General features: G+C 41.1%; 1 protein-coding gene across 1 annotated transcript in view; it reads right to left on the reverse strand.

Annotated features, from left to right (window-relative positions):
* LOC126251850 (dopamine receptor 1) overlaps positions 1–14,723 on the reverse strand; it is a 667,357-nt gene that overhangs the window by 65,535 nt on the left and 587,099 nt on the right. Inside the window, exon 3 of the mRNA XM_049952525.1 lies at positions 1,331–1,640. Coding sequence (XP_049808482.1) covers positions 1,331–1,640 — 310 coding nt within the window. The remainder of the gene's footprint in view (positions 1–1,330; positions 1,641–14,723) is intronic.

The raw sequence follows: 14,723 nt of genomic DNA on the forward strand, positions 1-14,723 counted from the left end.
CTCTAAGAGGAAAAAAAGCCATCCACCATGAAGGAATTATCGGAATGGGACGGAAATCGATAGATGTGATGTGCACGAACAATGAAATGATTACAGATTCAGAAAAATTGGATGGGTTATTCAAGAGAAAAAGCTTCAGAAATTGAGCAGGTTAATACAGCGTTAACTCACCTCTGGCCCTGATGCAGACCGAATGGCTAGTCACTGGTTGATAGAGTTGTAGGATGCCCTCCTGAAGGACATCGTGCCAGATCTGTGAAGTCGTCAAAATCACGACTTGCCTGGAGGGCCCTGCCCATAATGGACCAAAATCTCTCATTTGGAGAGGGGTTCGGCAACCTTGCTGGCTGAGGTAGGGTGTGGAAAGTACGAAGACGGGTGTGCGGGTGGGTGTTATCTTGCTGAAATGTAAGCCCAGGATGGTTTGTTGTGAAGGGCAACATAACGATGCGTGGAATATCGCCGACGTACCAGTGTGCTGTAAGGGTGCTGCGGATGACAACCAAAAGAGTCCTGCTATGAAATGAAATGGCACCCCTTACTGTTGGGCCGTGTGAAGGGCGAAAGTTGGGATGGCACCCTAACGCTGTCCTGGACGTCTTCAGACTTGTTTTCAACCTGGAATCTCATCGACCGGCGTATAAATGTATTCGGTGATGAGTCCCGCTTCGAACTGAGCCCTGATAATCAGCGAAGACCCTGTCTGAAGTCGCCGCAGACAGCTCTGAGACACCAGCATGACTGTCGTCAGACATACGGCACCGACAACCAGGAGTGATGGTTTTGGGTGCCATTTCATTTCATAGCAGGACCGCTTTGGTTGTCATCAGCAGCATCCTTACAGCACAACGGTACGTCGAAGATAATACACACCCAGTTTGGTCGTCATTCAGGGCAAGGCATCCTATGCTTACATTTCAGCAAGATAATGCCCGTCGGCACACACAGACAGTTTCTTTTCCTTGTCTCCCCTACTTGCCATCTTAACCAGCGAAATTGATGGATATGTCTCCAACTGAGAACGCTTAGAGCATAATGGGCAGGGCCTTCCAACCAGTTTGGGATTTTAACGATCTAACGCGACAGTTGCACAGAATTTGGAACGACATCCCTCAGCCACTGCTTGCAGAAGGGCAGAGGCGGACCAACGGGTTTTTGCCTTGCTCAATTTATGAAGCTGTTTCCCTTGAAGAAAACATCCAATCTTTCTGAGACTGTAATAATATGTTCTCTGTGTATTTGCATCAATATCCCATTCAGATATTTTCTTCGTGGTGCGTCGTTCTTAGAGTGTACATCACACACGTTTATTTTTGGACAGAGAACTCACCTGAGAGGGTCCTTGATGTGGATGTACCTGTCGAGTGAAATGGCACAGAGGTTTAGGATGGAGGCGGTGGAGCACATGACGTCGAAGGCTATCCAGGTGTCGCAGAACTGCGCACCAAACATCCAGTAGCCCAGCAGGTCGTTGACGACGGCGAAGGTCATGACGAGCGCCGCTACGAATAGATCCGCGATGGCGAGCGACGCGAGGAACAGGTTGCCGATGCGCCGCAGCCCGCGGTCCGTGTAGATGGCCACGCACACCAGCACGTTGCCCGCGATCGACATGAAGATCACCAGCGACAGGAAGACGCCTGCGAACACAGCGACGCCACTAGCGAGCGACCCGGGCTGCGGGCAGCAGGCAGAGGGTGCGCGGGTTTCAGGATGCAGCGCGTAAGCAATGCAATCCATGACAAGTAAACACACACTCACACACACACACACACACACACACACACACACACACACACAGTCACGCAAACACACTGACGAACCGAAACATTATGACTGACTTCTTAATAATGTGTTTGTCCATTTTTCAACGCGATACTGCGTGCGTTATACACGGCGTTGATTGGAAAAATACGTGATTGGTTTCCGGAGGTATGTGACATCAGTTACCTACAGACAGGTCAGTAACTCTGGTGAATTACGGTTTGTCGGTACGGCTTGAATCTGGTGGCCAAGACATCAAGGCATCATGCTCGTCAAACAACAATAGCACTATATCGAGGAAGGCTTGAAAAAAAAAGTTAAATCTGTTTCACATCTTTGAGTGTTTACTCTCAGATCCCAAAACGATTTCACTGTGTTGTGATTATAAGTACGTCCAAGAAATACTTGAAATATGTACTATGCGGGAGGCTGTGAGAGACTGTCAGCTGCCAATGTGCTCAGGGCAGTACCCGTCTATCAGAGACTTGCATCTGATGCACTACTGGCAAGATGCACTGATGGAAAGACGCAAAATGGAAATGAAAGCTTTCACAGCGTCATTTAGTCGAAGTGTCCAAAAGAAAACAAAAAGGAAAATGTTATTTTTGGGTGCTATAGAAGCAGTTATTCGGTTCAATAAGGGATGTTTGAAGAAAACAGGAGTCCCCGTGCTGCTTTATCACCATCCCTGAAGAAGATACGCTTCTTCAGAGATCAGCGACGGATCAAGCAGGCCACAAGATGCTTCTTGAAGAAGGAAAAATTTAAGAAGAAGACCACTCTGGTCTTGAAATTATAAGAAGAAGAATACTTACACGATCAGGAATAGAGAATTTTTCGCAGGAAGTAGTCTTGAGGTATTTGCGTGCTTCTATGTGTTATTATTATCGAAAATGTAGTTTTTCCATTTTATCATCACAATTATGTATCGTCAATTTAAAAAAGAATTAAATGTCAAACTTCAAAAAAAAAAAGGAAATTAATAACATCTCTCAAAATAAATGCATATAACTGTTGAACAACGTTTTGTAATGTACGAAAAATCCTGAATGTGAAAATTGAGGTCTGATTACTAAAATTTGGTTTTCAAATAGAGGATTAAAATCATATTAAAAATTCAAAACTAAAATATCAGTCAAGTACTTGAAATCCTGGATATTGTTACATATTTAAATGAGAGATATGATTTTAAAATTCGATTGAAGTCGGAAAAGTAGGAGAAAGCAATACCTTCAATTGCCACTTCAAGTCTTACGGAAGCCAAGGAGACTGTCCCCCATACCACCGTCCGTGGCGCGATTGATGTTTCGTGCAATCGTTTGCATGGGTGAAGGCGTATCCGGAAACGACCATCGACGTAGTGTGACAAGGAACGTGATTCATTTGACTAACAATGGGAGACACAACGTTAGGATCATGGATTTAATTCAAACTTAATACATCTTTAGTAACCCATGGAAACAACAACATTTGCAAGTAGTAAGGTCCACTATTCTGGCAATTCGGAGGAAAGTACAAGAGAAATTTTACACGTCTATTAGGTAACTGATGATTCTGTGCGAAGATACCTGATGTTAGAGCTCGTGGCTATCAAGTGGTTAGCGTTCGAATTACGTAAGACGAACGTGTATGAGGCGACGGGTGGACTCCGGCTCAAACTTTCATTTTTGTTGTACAAGTGTAAATTCTGTGACATTCAAGAATTTTGCACCTATACTATTCGTTCTTGCTACATTAACAACGTCTCACCGCTGCGCAGATCAACTGTCAAATGGGGATTGCCTCTGTGTCAAATGGTTCAAATGGCTCTGACCACTATGGGACTTAACATCTGAAGTCATCAGTCCCCTAGAACTTAGAACTACTTAAACCTAACTAACCTAAGCACATCACACACATTCACGCCCGAGGCAGGATTCGAACCTGCGACCGTAGCGGTCGCGCGGTTCCAGACAGAATCGCCTAGAACTGCTCGGCCACATCGGCCGGCGCCTCTGTGTCTGCAGCTCCAAGCGTTGAGATGCAAAGTAGTTCCAGGTACCTTACAAGATTGCATGAATAGGGGATTTCGCAAATCAGGACAGGCACACGTCTTCAGGAAAATTCTATGCTTTTCTTCATTTACTTGTCGATGGTTATAAATATGTTTGTTCTAATAATTAAATTTAATTGAAAATAAAAAGTAGTCAAATAACATGAAATTCAATAAAATTTCATGCAAATAGACGTGGTTTTTTTAGAATTATATTTTCTCTCAAAAGTATTGTAAATTAAATAATATGACTAGTCATGGAATAATATAGATTAAAAATTAAGCTTGAGCCTGAGTCACACCGTCGCCTCATACCGTTCGTCTTACGTAGCTCGAACGCTAAGCACTTCCACTCTCAATGATCCAGTACCCAATGCAATTGCGACTGAAAATGTCGTTGTGTCAACATAGAAATACTTAAGGTGTTACAGATCCCCATACTCAATAATGTACATAGGCTACTGTACCCCAAAACACTTGTGCCCGCGTCAGCACTGTGCAGTGTCAACAGATCTGATCGCCGTCTATCTTGCTGTACAGAGTGGGCAACCCTTCGACATCCACGTTTTGTGATGAGATGTGAGCGTCGAATACGTTGTCGCCCACTCGTGGTTTCATCGTCCTACTTTTCATTGATGCTATCGACAGTAGCACGCGAACAGCCGACCAGTTTCAACGAATCGCAGCTGCTCCAACCCAGGTGCCAGTGCATAACAACCTTCCCTAGTTGCTTATGTCAGTGAATATCCCCGTCCGAGCCCCATATCTGTCCCTTGTAATTCCCCGTTGGTCACTTCTCCGCTTACATACTTGCCTTATTATGTTATAAGGAGCAAGGCAGTCTCGCAGCGGAGAGTGTTAACTGTGTTTTGACTCATCAGTGTAAGTGAACCGTGATGATGAACGTCATCGTTGTAATGGAAAAGAACACATAGCTTAGGAAATAATGATTTTTATGTTAGTTTTGTAGTTATGCTCAAAAATGGTTTTAGTTCTGATGTACAAGACGAAAGTAGCGGACAGGCATTTACACGTTTGCAAAGATTTCGAGAGCCAAGACAGCTCTCTGGATGTTGCCTGGTGAAATGCTGCTCAGAGTCGCCAGCCACAACTCTTGATCAATCTGAGATGGGAGCCGCGGTCCAGTTGGCGTTGCCAGAGTCTGTCAAAAAGTTAATCACTGAATCACAGCTCTGCCTTCACATAATGTGTTTGTCCTAGTGCGATACAGACTGCTAACCTCATACAGACAGTCCTGAAAATTTGTGCATGCAAATTTTTAGTAGCTGTGAAAATACTTGCAGAATTTAAAACGAAAAACGTGTGATGGATGCAATAGATAATAGTATACAAATTAACTATTCATGCATCAATTACCTACTGCATGCACCACATGTTCTCCGTTTTAAATTCTGCAAGCATTGTCGTAGCTATCAAAAATTAATTCACAAGAACAAATTTTGAAGACTACCTTTTAGGGTTAGGAATCTGCATGGGACAATGAGAAATTATTTTATACTTTTCAGTTCGCGTTAAAAGTGTCATATTGAAAAGCTTTTTATTTAAATAATGATTTGTGTCAAACTTTTCAATCGATTTCAAGCATATTGATGGGATTACAACAGAGACACGTGATAAATTTCAGGGATATCTCAGTTATTTTCACATGAGTCAACCAATACATTGCTTTCTCCTACGATTCTCTCATGAAAGACTTCGAGGTTAAAAATGACAGAAAATCGAGCTCACACGCAGGGACCGAGCACTCAATTGTTCTTACCACAAAAAATTCGCAACTAAAACAGGAAAAGGGGAAATAGCATTGGCATACAAAGCACCCTCCGTTACACACCAGAAAAATAAGATGGTTAATATTCCGTTGTCACCGAGTTCTGCGCTATGTTGGAAGTTTCAAGTCTTTAATTCACCAGGAAATTATATTGGTAAACAAAACACCGTTAGTCACTCACCGACCAAGTAAGCGAGTTAATATTGCATTGTCATCCAGTTCTGAGCTATATTGAACACTTCAAGTCTCTAGCTCATGGGTAAATGATAGTGTTAAACAAAGCACCCCCCGCCATGCGGTAGACAAAAAACCGAGTTAATACTGCATTTTCATTCAGTTCTGAGCTATGCTGAATGTTTAAAGTCTCTAGTTCTTCGAGAATTTAGTTTAAAATCAAGTGTAAATTTGTACCGAACAAACAGACAAGAAAGCGACCTGATAAATCCTAACGAAAAAAAGTTTTTATTGTATTCATGACGAGTAGGCAAAGAGATTCTTTCACCAAATCATCGGGAGAGACTGATTGTCTTCTGAAAGGCTGATTACAATTGAAAGTACCGTATAGGGAGGTATTATCCCCTGATTTGCTGGCACAAAACTGTGCGACCTGGTTAGGAGACGAAACCGCTCTCGAGATAAGCTTCTCCTTAAGGCACTTGCGGCCAGCTGGCTCCGAACACTTGTTGGCGATGACTGATGATACACACAGGTTAACTCTCGCATTGCACAACTTTGGTAAGATGTTGTATACCGTTGGCCTTGGTTTTACCTATTAAGGAACAGTTCGTGGCCTATACATTTTAGGGTAAATTATAGTAGACAACGAATAGTGCTTCAGAAAAGTTTACAAAATCACTAAGGAAATGTATTTCAAATTCTTTAACATAATGCTATTTAAAAAACATTACTCTCTTGACTTAGTTTCATTTACTCATGGTTGGAAACCCAACAGTGACCTCTGCTGCGTTGTGTGACATCCTTCATGCGATGTAGTGGGTACGACCGTTGTGCAACTGGGCACAGAGGTAAAGTTATGGGTTGGGGTTAATTGTGTTTGGGCAGCGCAAAGCAGATGAACGTTGGCTGGTCCTTGCAGGTCGCAGAATCCACACGCGCAAGGACAATATGATAAACGGTTTAAACTGTATACCTTCGCAACACAACGTTACTTGTAGTTGGTAAGGATAACGTAGCTGCTGGGGGTCACGTTCATTAGAGATGGGAGACAGGGAGGCGGAAATTCGTTAGGCAGTGACGTGCGGAAAATACCAGCTTGTTTGATCGCCCGCACGCTTAACAGTCATCGTGTATGATGAGTCGACTAAGTCAAGATTACCTCATGTGTGAAGTTGAGCAGAACACTTGGAGAGGGACGGAGTTATGTTAAATTTTAGTGAAGATTAAAAATAAAATTTGTGTCATGTTAAATTTTAGTGAAGATTAAAAATAAAATTTGTGTCTACTATTGATAATAAGAAGAAATGTGATCGGAGGAAAGATATTAATTACTTAACACAGAGAAAAAGTTTAATAATTAGTCATTTCGGAAGTTGCTTTCCGATGTACAACAGAAAAATACTAATAATCAGTCATTACTTAAGCTGCATTCCGTAGTACGTGGCTTCAGTGCCGAAGGTAACGATCATGTGTACGACGAAAAACGGTAACTGTCCTATGTTAGGTGTCCACGAAATTTTAATAAATTTCAGGGGAAACTTTCCAGGATGGAAAATGCTATTTTAATGTAGGGGTGTGGGTGTGGAATAAAGCTTATTAAGGTTGAAATTTTTGTCTGATAAATAGTGCCTACAATTACAAGCGTTGCATCTTATTGGTCCAGTGAGACAGTTCATCAGATTATTTTAAAACATCGAAATAGGCAGATGAAGTTGATACTTGACACACGTTCACGTTTGTTTACATGTATATAACTTCTTCTCCCGAACTAAATAATTTCCCGTTGTGTTTAATTAAATCTGTGACAGCTAACAATCAGTCGAAGTATAGCACTGGAAGCCTACAAGATGATTTCTATTTGATATCGTCCTTCGTCTCTTCCTACCTCCTAATGTTCTCTACGTACCTACAGCAACCGAGTTTCTTTATTAGAATTTTCGTTTGCGCTTAGGTGGTACTTTAGTTTTCATTTTTTTTTTACAACCCATCAATCGAGGTTTGTAATCACGACAGTTCCTTCCCTTACCTATGGAGAGAGCTATTAAAACTCGTAACATTTCCGACACGATTTGAAATCACGACAATTCCTTTCCTTCTCTCGTAACATTTCAGACAATTTAGTAATAGCACGACACAGGACTTTGTTGCCCTACACCCTAGCTTTTCTATTTCCCGTGCCTGCTGTTCCGACGCAGATCTTCTTCAAAGTGTGATAGCTGATAGGTGCATACTTAGCTTACCCAATGTTCTCAGAAATAAGCTGTGATGAAGAGAATGAAACTTCGTGGCAGATTAAAACTATGCGCCGGTCCGTGACTCGAACCCAAACTTCGCCTTTCTTGCCGACTGAGCTATCCTGGCCCGACTCAGTGCTCCAGTCGCAGATTAATTATTACGGAGAAATGGCTTAACTACTGCTTTCACTATGCAAGCGGACCAGCAGACATTTTTAAAACGTAAAGGCGTTTCAAAACAGTGTACACGTCACTGCAGAGAGGAAGATTCATTCTGGATAAAAGGAGTGCACAGCCTCTGCCACTATGAATTAATTTATCCAACCACGATACCTGTTTGAGAAGGTTAGCTTCTATCTTCCGGGTGATAAGGCTGATTATTAAACTGTTTCCATTAATAGAATGAAATTTTCACTCTACAGTGGAGTGTGCGCTGATATGAAACTTCCTGGCAGATTAAAACTGTGTGCCGGACCGAGATTCGAACTTGGGCCCTTTGCCTTTCGCGGGCAAGTGCTCTACCAACTGAGCCACCCAAGCACGACTCACGGCCCGTCCTCACAGCTTTAATTCCGCCAGTACCTCGTCTCCTACCTTCCAAACTTCACAGAAGCTCTCCTGCAAACCTTGCAGAACTAGCACTCTTGGAAGAAAGGATATTGCGCAGACATGGCTTAGCCACAGCCTGGGGGATGTTTCTAGAATGAAATTTTCACTCTACAGCGGAGTGTGCGCTGATATGAAACTTCCTGGCAGATTAAAAACGTTTCCATTAATGCTCAACCAAGACAGGTTATCAGTGACAACTGTGGAACCTCAGAACGAAAGATAAGACGAAAATGGACAATCCGTGTACGAGCAACCTAGATTTTACACATCCCATGTTAACCATATTACCATCGAAAAACGTCACACTCAGCACTACAATGTGTACGCGACGCTGTCCTGGTATTTGCGTGCTTTTGCTTCCTTATTCATTAACTGCACGCCGCATACGTATCACTTCTGTTATCCGAAGTGTAAATTACATTATGGTTGCAGTTTCTATTAACTAATGGATCGTAGAGGGTTGATAGATGTTATTTTATTGACTACCAGGAAATCTGTGTTTCAGATTGTTTAAAATTAGCTGTTGATCTGTCGTTGTGGTAATCCAGAGATAAAAACTAACTGCGTCATCCTCGTAGTTAACAATAATCTCGGAGTCGTTAAGTAATTATCTTCGAATAGCTGCCAATTGTTATTTGAATTTTGTGCTCCCTATGATAGTTTTATGCACATTGAATTAGGATACTTCTCACTTACAGACAATATCTTGCTCCATTCCGTCGAAAAATATTAAAATATTCCGTATTATATTTCCAGCAGTCGTAAGATTTTATGACAAGATGTAGCAACACACTTTCACGTTACAGTCATAATTTAGTTTTTAGTACTAAATGAATGTTAGCAACTCGTTGAAGTGCCTTCCTAGTATGTAATTTTAACAAAATCTTCCTTCGGGTAATTTCAAAAGAAATTTGAACACCAGCGCCTTTCTATGAACTTCAAAATATCACACACATTTATTACACAAAGATATGTACAAGCTACTGCTGCCTCATGAAACTTTAAATATATCAGTATGAACGCAAAAGCAGTCGGGGCTAGATAAGAAATGAATACGGAATTCAATGTATAATTCCATTTTTTACAATACTTCATTTGTTTAAAGTCATCTTAGACTCTGGTTTGTACTATCGGGCTGTCTTCTGTGGCCGTCAGAAACTCTGGAACAAGTGGCATCCGACGACGGCATCTGCCGCTTGACACGAAGATTCGTCCCTCCGCCTCCGCCAATACCGACGATGAACGTGAAACAGACCATCAAAACATAAAATACATTTGTGGTGTTTCATATCGACAGTAAAATACATGAAAACTACGGGTGGTACAGCATATAATAATACTGTAGCATTACAACAGGACAATACGTCAAACAGACTCGTGCAAACAGTCCATGAAAACATTGGTGTGACTGTTCGTCTTTTACTAACAGTTCTCTACGTTTCGTTGCGATGTTCCAAACAATGTCATTGTTGACCTCACTTGGTCATACAGCTATAGGAACAATGTAATATTTCGCGTTACCACACCTGAATATTCAACCTATAACTTTGAAACACCTTTTGTTGCGATCAAATTAACTGACAGTGGCAGAGATTGAAGATTCTTTGTAGCACTGCATGTTCTCAGGCCGCCACGGTCGTCACCCCTCCACAGTTCCCAGAAGCTTACGTTCTCGATAATTTTTGGACACAGCATATTTTGTCAGGCATTACACCTTTTCCTTCTCCAGCCTCTTCTGATTAGGCATTTCCGCACTGGTCATCCTTCGCTTGCTCTTCCTATTAAGTATCCATCTCCCACTTTATCCGTTCACTTAAATGTTATCAGTCACTTGCTTCCAATTACCTTTTTCAGCTAAGCCATGCGTGTCATGATGTCTTCCTTGTTTCAGCCAGAGTGCGTAACCTTCATTCTGAGATACGAGTTTCTCTCCAGCTGTTCTGGTGCATCTGTCATAATGTTTAACAACTAGATTTCCACATTTTTGTTCGGCTTGGCTTTGTTTATTCCTAACATCTGCACTAACAACCAAACAACGCAAAGTTTTTGATCTTCCCCCCTCCCCCCCCAGCAATGGATCTGATGTGAAACTTAGTTTGTTTCAAAGGACCTTAACAAGATTCATGTTTTTCTTTTAATTCCGAAAATTTCCATACATAACGATAAGCCATTTCATTCGACAATGATCACGGAGTTTTCACCAAGCAGGGATATAATCTCGTTACTTAGGAGTGTTGTATTTTGACAATCGACTAAGAAGCACTCATGCTCCAATTTCCCTTCATCCCCCAAGGAAGTCTACATTCTTCTTCTTTCAGTCTGGATTTGAGCTGAGGAAGTGGTCTGAAACATATGAGCGCGAATTATTCGGAACACGGCGATTATTACCTACAGGGATTTTGAAGTAAAGAGATCTCTGTTCAACAGAGAACCTAGAGCAATTTTTGGTGGAGAAAATGCAAAGAATCTGAAATAATTCAACCTTACACTTTCCCAAATTTCCTCATTTAGTTATGTATCTGTCAGTTCTTGCAACGTAGAAAAAGCATTTTCTGCATGAAAGAATGTCTCTGCAGACAAATGCATGATCCTAAATGAGGAGAATTTGAGTTATTATGTATTAATCTTATGGCTTGTAGTGTTGGGAGTCTCCCAGGAGATGTTCAGCTCGCCTTTGATGAAGCCCCTTTCATTTATGCAGAGAGGCTGCATCTTTTAGGGAATTTGATTCTATCAGGAAAGAAAGAAATGCGGAACGAATTGGTTGTGGCATATACAAGGGCTGTCTGGAAAGTTTTCGGCCTCGCACAGAGATCACAGTACTACTCACGTGAATTTTTCCACTTACGTCGGTACACGTGTTAGTTGACGCTACGTAAAACTGCAAGTCGTTCCAGGCAGCAGTTGAATTTAGGCAGTAGTTTGAAGCAGTTGTGGTGGACATGTTACTGAAAACGTAAGACATCCAGTGTCTTACAATGGTTAAATTGTTGGTAAAAGAAGGTTTAACACAGACATTCATTTGCCTCTTGTAAGTGGCTCTCCATTCTCAATTTACACCAGGAAGAAATGGGCGTGAAAGCATACAAGATGATTACGCGAAGGACGGCCAAAAAGTGCAAGCACACCGGAAATCATCGACAAAGTGCATGATATGATTTACTAAAATCAGCGTACAAAGGTACGCGAAACTGCTAATGCTCTAAGGATATCAAAAGAACGTGTTGGTCACATCTTGCACCTGGAACTGATAGATGACAATATCGTCGGTGCTTTAAGTAAATATCATCGTTGGTAGGTGATGGCAGCGGATTTCAGTTTGCAGCTGTACCTCGGTAACGGTGGATGTACCGGCTTGTGATGTTTATCTTTTATGGTTTGAGTTGTCAATGTGCGTGTGCAGCTTGTTTTTATGTTGTGACGAGGCCTAAGGGCATAAAAAAATTTCTTTACGTAGGTTTTATCTCAGGACGTCTATAATACTTGCAAGTCTGCCAGTATAAGGAGGATTGTTTTATCTGGTTTCCTTGCTTTTAGCACTTAAAAACTTTGTGGACGATGGGTGATGCGTGTGCTCACGGGGGATCACAAACACAATCGCGAGACACTTTGCGATAAGTGAATTGTGCGTTTTAAGAAAAACAGGCGACTTTTTGCGTCAATACGTGACAGTGAATGAAGCATGATTCCACCATTACACACTCGAATCCAGACAGTAGTCTATGCAGTGGATAGAAACCGAATCTTCAGATCCAAAGAAGAGAAGAACGGTGCCATCCGCGGGAAAGCTCATGTTGTCGGTGTTTTGGGATGCGGGAAGGAATTTTGTTGAGTATCTTGAAAAAAGTAAAACGATAATTGGAGAGTGCACTCTCGACTTCCTCGCTTGTCAGAGCCTTTCGTCCAATCGAGAAGCCTTTCCGGCTGTAGATGTTTACTTTGCAGCACTTGCGGAAGAACACTACAAAGAGGCGATAATGGCACCGGAACACCTTGCAATAAAATGCATTGAATTTGAGGAGATTATGCTGAAAATAAATTCTCGTTTTCACTATCATGCCGAGAACTTTTCTTGCCGCTTTTACTGTAAGTGGCCACCCCCGGAATTTGCATAAACTGAAAATGGGAAACCACAGAAAACCATTTTCTAGACTGCCGGCGGATGGATTCGAGCCACTTCGTCTCTAAAATCAATGGATTGCTTGCTACCTTATCACCTCAACGCGCAGAGCTACCCCGGTCGGAGGAGCACCTGAAAAAACTGGTTTTTGTACTATGGTTTAAAATAAAAAGATGGAATTCTGACATTACAAGTCTTTCCTTTAATTGTGCATGTTTGGTGCATGAGTGCATGCATGTTTTAATATTTAATTGTGCATGGAATTGATGCTACTTTATTTTAGTAGTGCAAAGATTTTGGATGAAAAGGGGGGGGAGGGGGTGGATGCAGGGTGCCGTCGCTGAAAAAATCATCTAGAAATGAACGAACATTATTAAGTGTTGTTATCACATACCCTTTCCGCTCTCCAGAACCCCTCCCCATCATTCAGTAACGAAACTGGTTTTCATATTTGGGTATCGCCTGGCTGGCCAGATCGGTTATATTTTGTCATTCGGGCTACTAACGATAGGATATTTAGCAATTTTTTTTAAAGAAATGCAACCATCGATATTTTTGTTGATCAACCGATTTTTTGGAGTCACAGGAAAATCCAGGTGTACTTGTATGGAGTGATTTTAATTTAACGTTATTTGTAATGATATTTATGGCACCGCTGCCTTGTGATATACTGAATTATTGCAATCCCAAACTTCTACCAGTCTCCAAATAACTCTCGTGCTAACATTAAACTACTATAGACAGGTAATTAGGTTATTATAGTAGTGCGTACATATTTTTAACTTAACATAACGCTTGTGGACAAATAAAAATCTGTTTTCTTCTTCTTTCTTGCTACGAACTTATTCATAATTAGAAACTGTATCACAAAAGCACGCAGTACAGGAGAACTAAACGGCAGCAATTACATAATATTAAACTGCAGGTAAGAACTGGAGTTATTAACAAAACAACAACTCAGCACAAGCAAAACGTACGGTAGTTGGTTTTGGCCAAAATAGGGATGGGCGATAGCCGATAGTGTTATGCATTATAACGGATCTTTTACGTTGGGATAAATTTATTTTATTTTTTGTTAGATGTTGTCCTTAAATAGCTGAATAAATTGTAATTACGAATAATTTAATTAATCAGAGTAGAGAAGATAAAGTCAAAGAGATGTTCATTGGGCGGACATTGTCGTAATGTAACGTCATTGCGTTGTTTGGTTGTTAAAACAGGTCGTTTGTGTTCCGTTCTGCTGTTCGGTCGTGCGCGTATCTGAAAGGAGTTAATTCGGGGACTAGAATAAACTTTCTCATAATAGTTACGATTCGATGTTCCGACAAAAGGGATTAACGTCAGTGTTAATTTGAATCGTGGGCGACAGGATTAGTTTTGACAGATACGTGAAAACCAACGTAACGAAAGTTGTTCGCATATCATCCTTGAACGTGACTTTTTATTTAATTAACGATTGCGGGCTCATTAAAAGCTATTATCTCATGATTAGGATCAATCCCTCTTTCCTCCGAGATAGTGATCCTTCATTATCATTTACGTCATAAGAAAAAGGACTATTAATAAAATTGATGTTAAATGACAATTACGTGTTATTCCGTTAGTGTGGAACCGAGGTAATATCTCTGAAATGACATTGATATATAATTTGTGTTAAATACTGAACTGAGATAGGAAGTAAATTGAAATTAGTGAACGTTTGATACTGAGACTATAGAAGCAGAAGCGCTTAAGGTTTCTCTTCTCTAAAATGGCAAAATAGGTACGAACTTTAACTCAATAGTCGACGTTATGTATTGCAAAGACATTAGCATTTCATACTTACTTTGACGACGCGCTGTTAAACAATGGAACGTTGAGTCTCTGTACGAGTAATAAAATTAAATCTAAAAACATAATTAATAACGGCGAACTCCGTTTTAAGAAACTGTATTGCGTGTCGTCATCGGGCAATAACTGCTCAACCCTGGAGACTTGTGTGGTGAAATTAGAAGTCGG

The sequence above is a fragment of the Schistocerca nitens genome, chromosome 4, assembly GCF_023898315.1.
Source record: "Schistocerca nitens isolate TAMUIC-IGC-003100 chromosome 4, iqSchNite1.1, whole genome shotgun sequence".
Taxonomy (NCBI): domain Eukaryota; kingdom Metazoa; phylum Arthropoda; class Insecta; order Orthoptera; family Acrididae; genus Schistocerca; species Schistocerca nitens.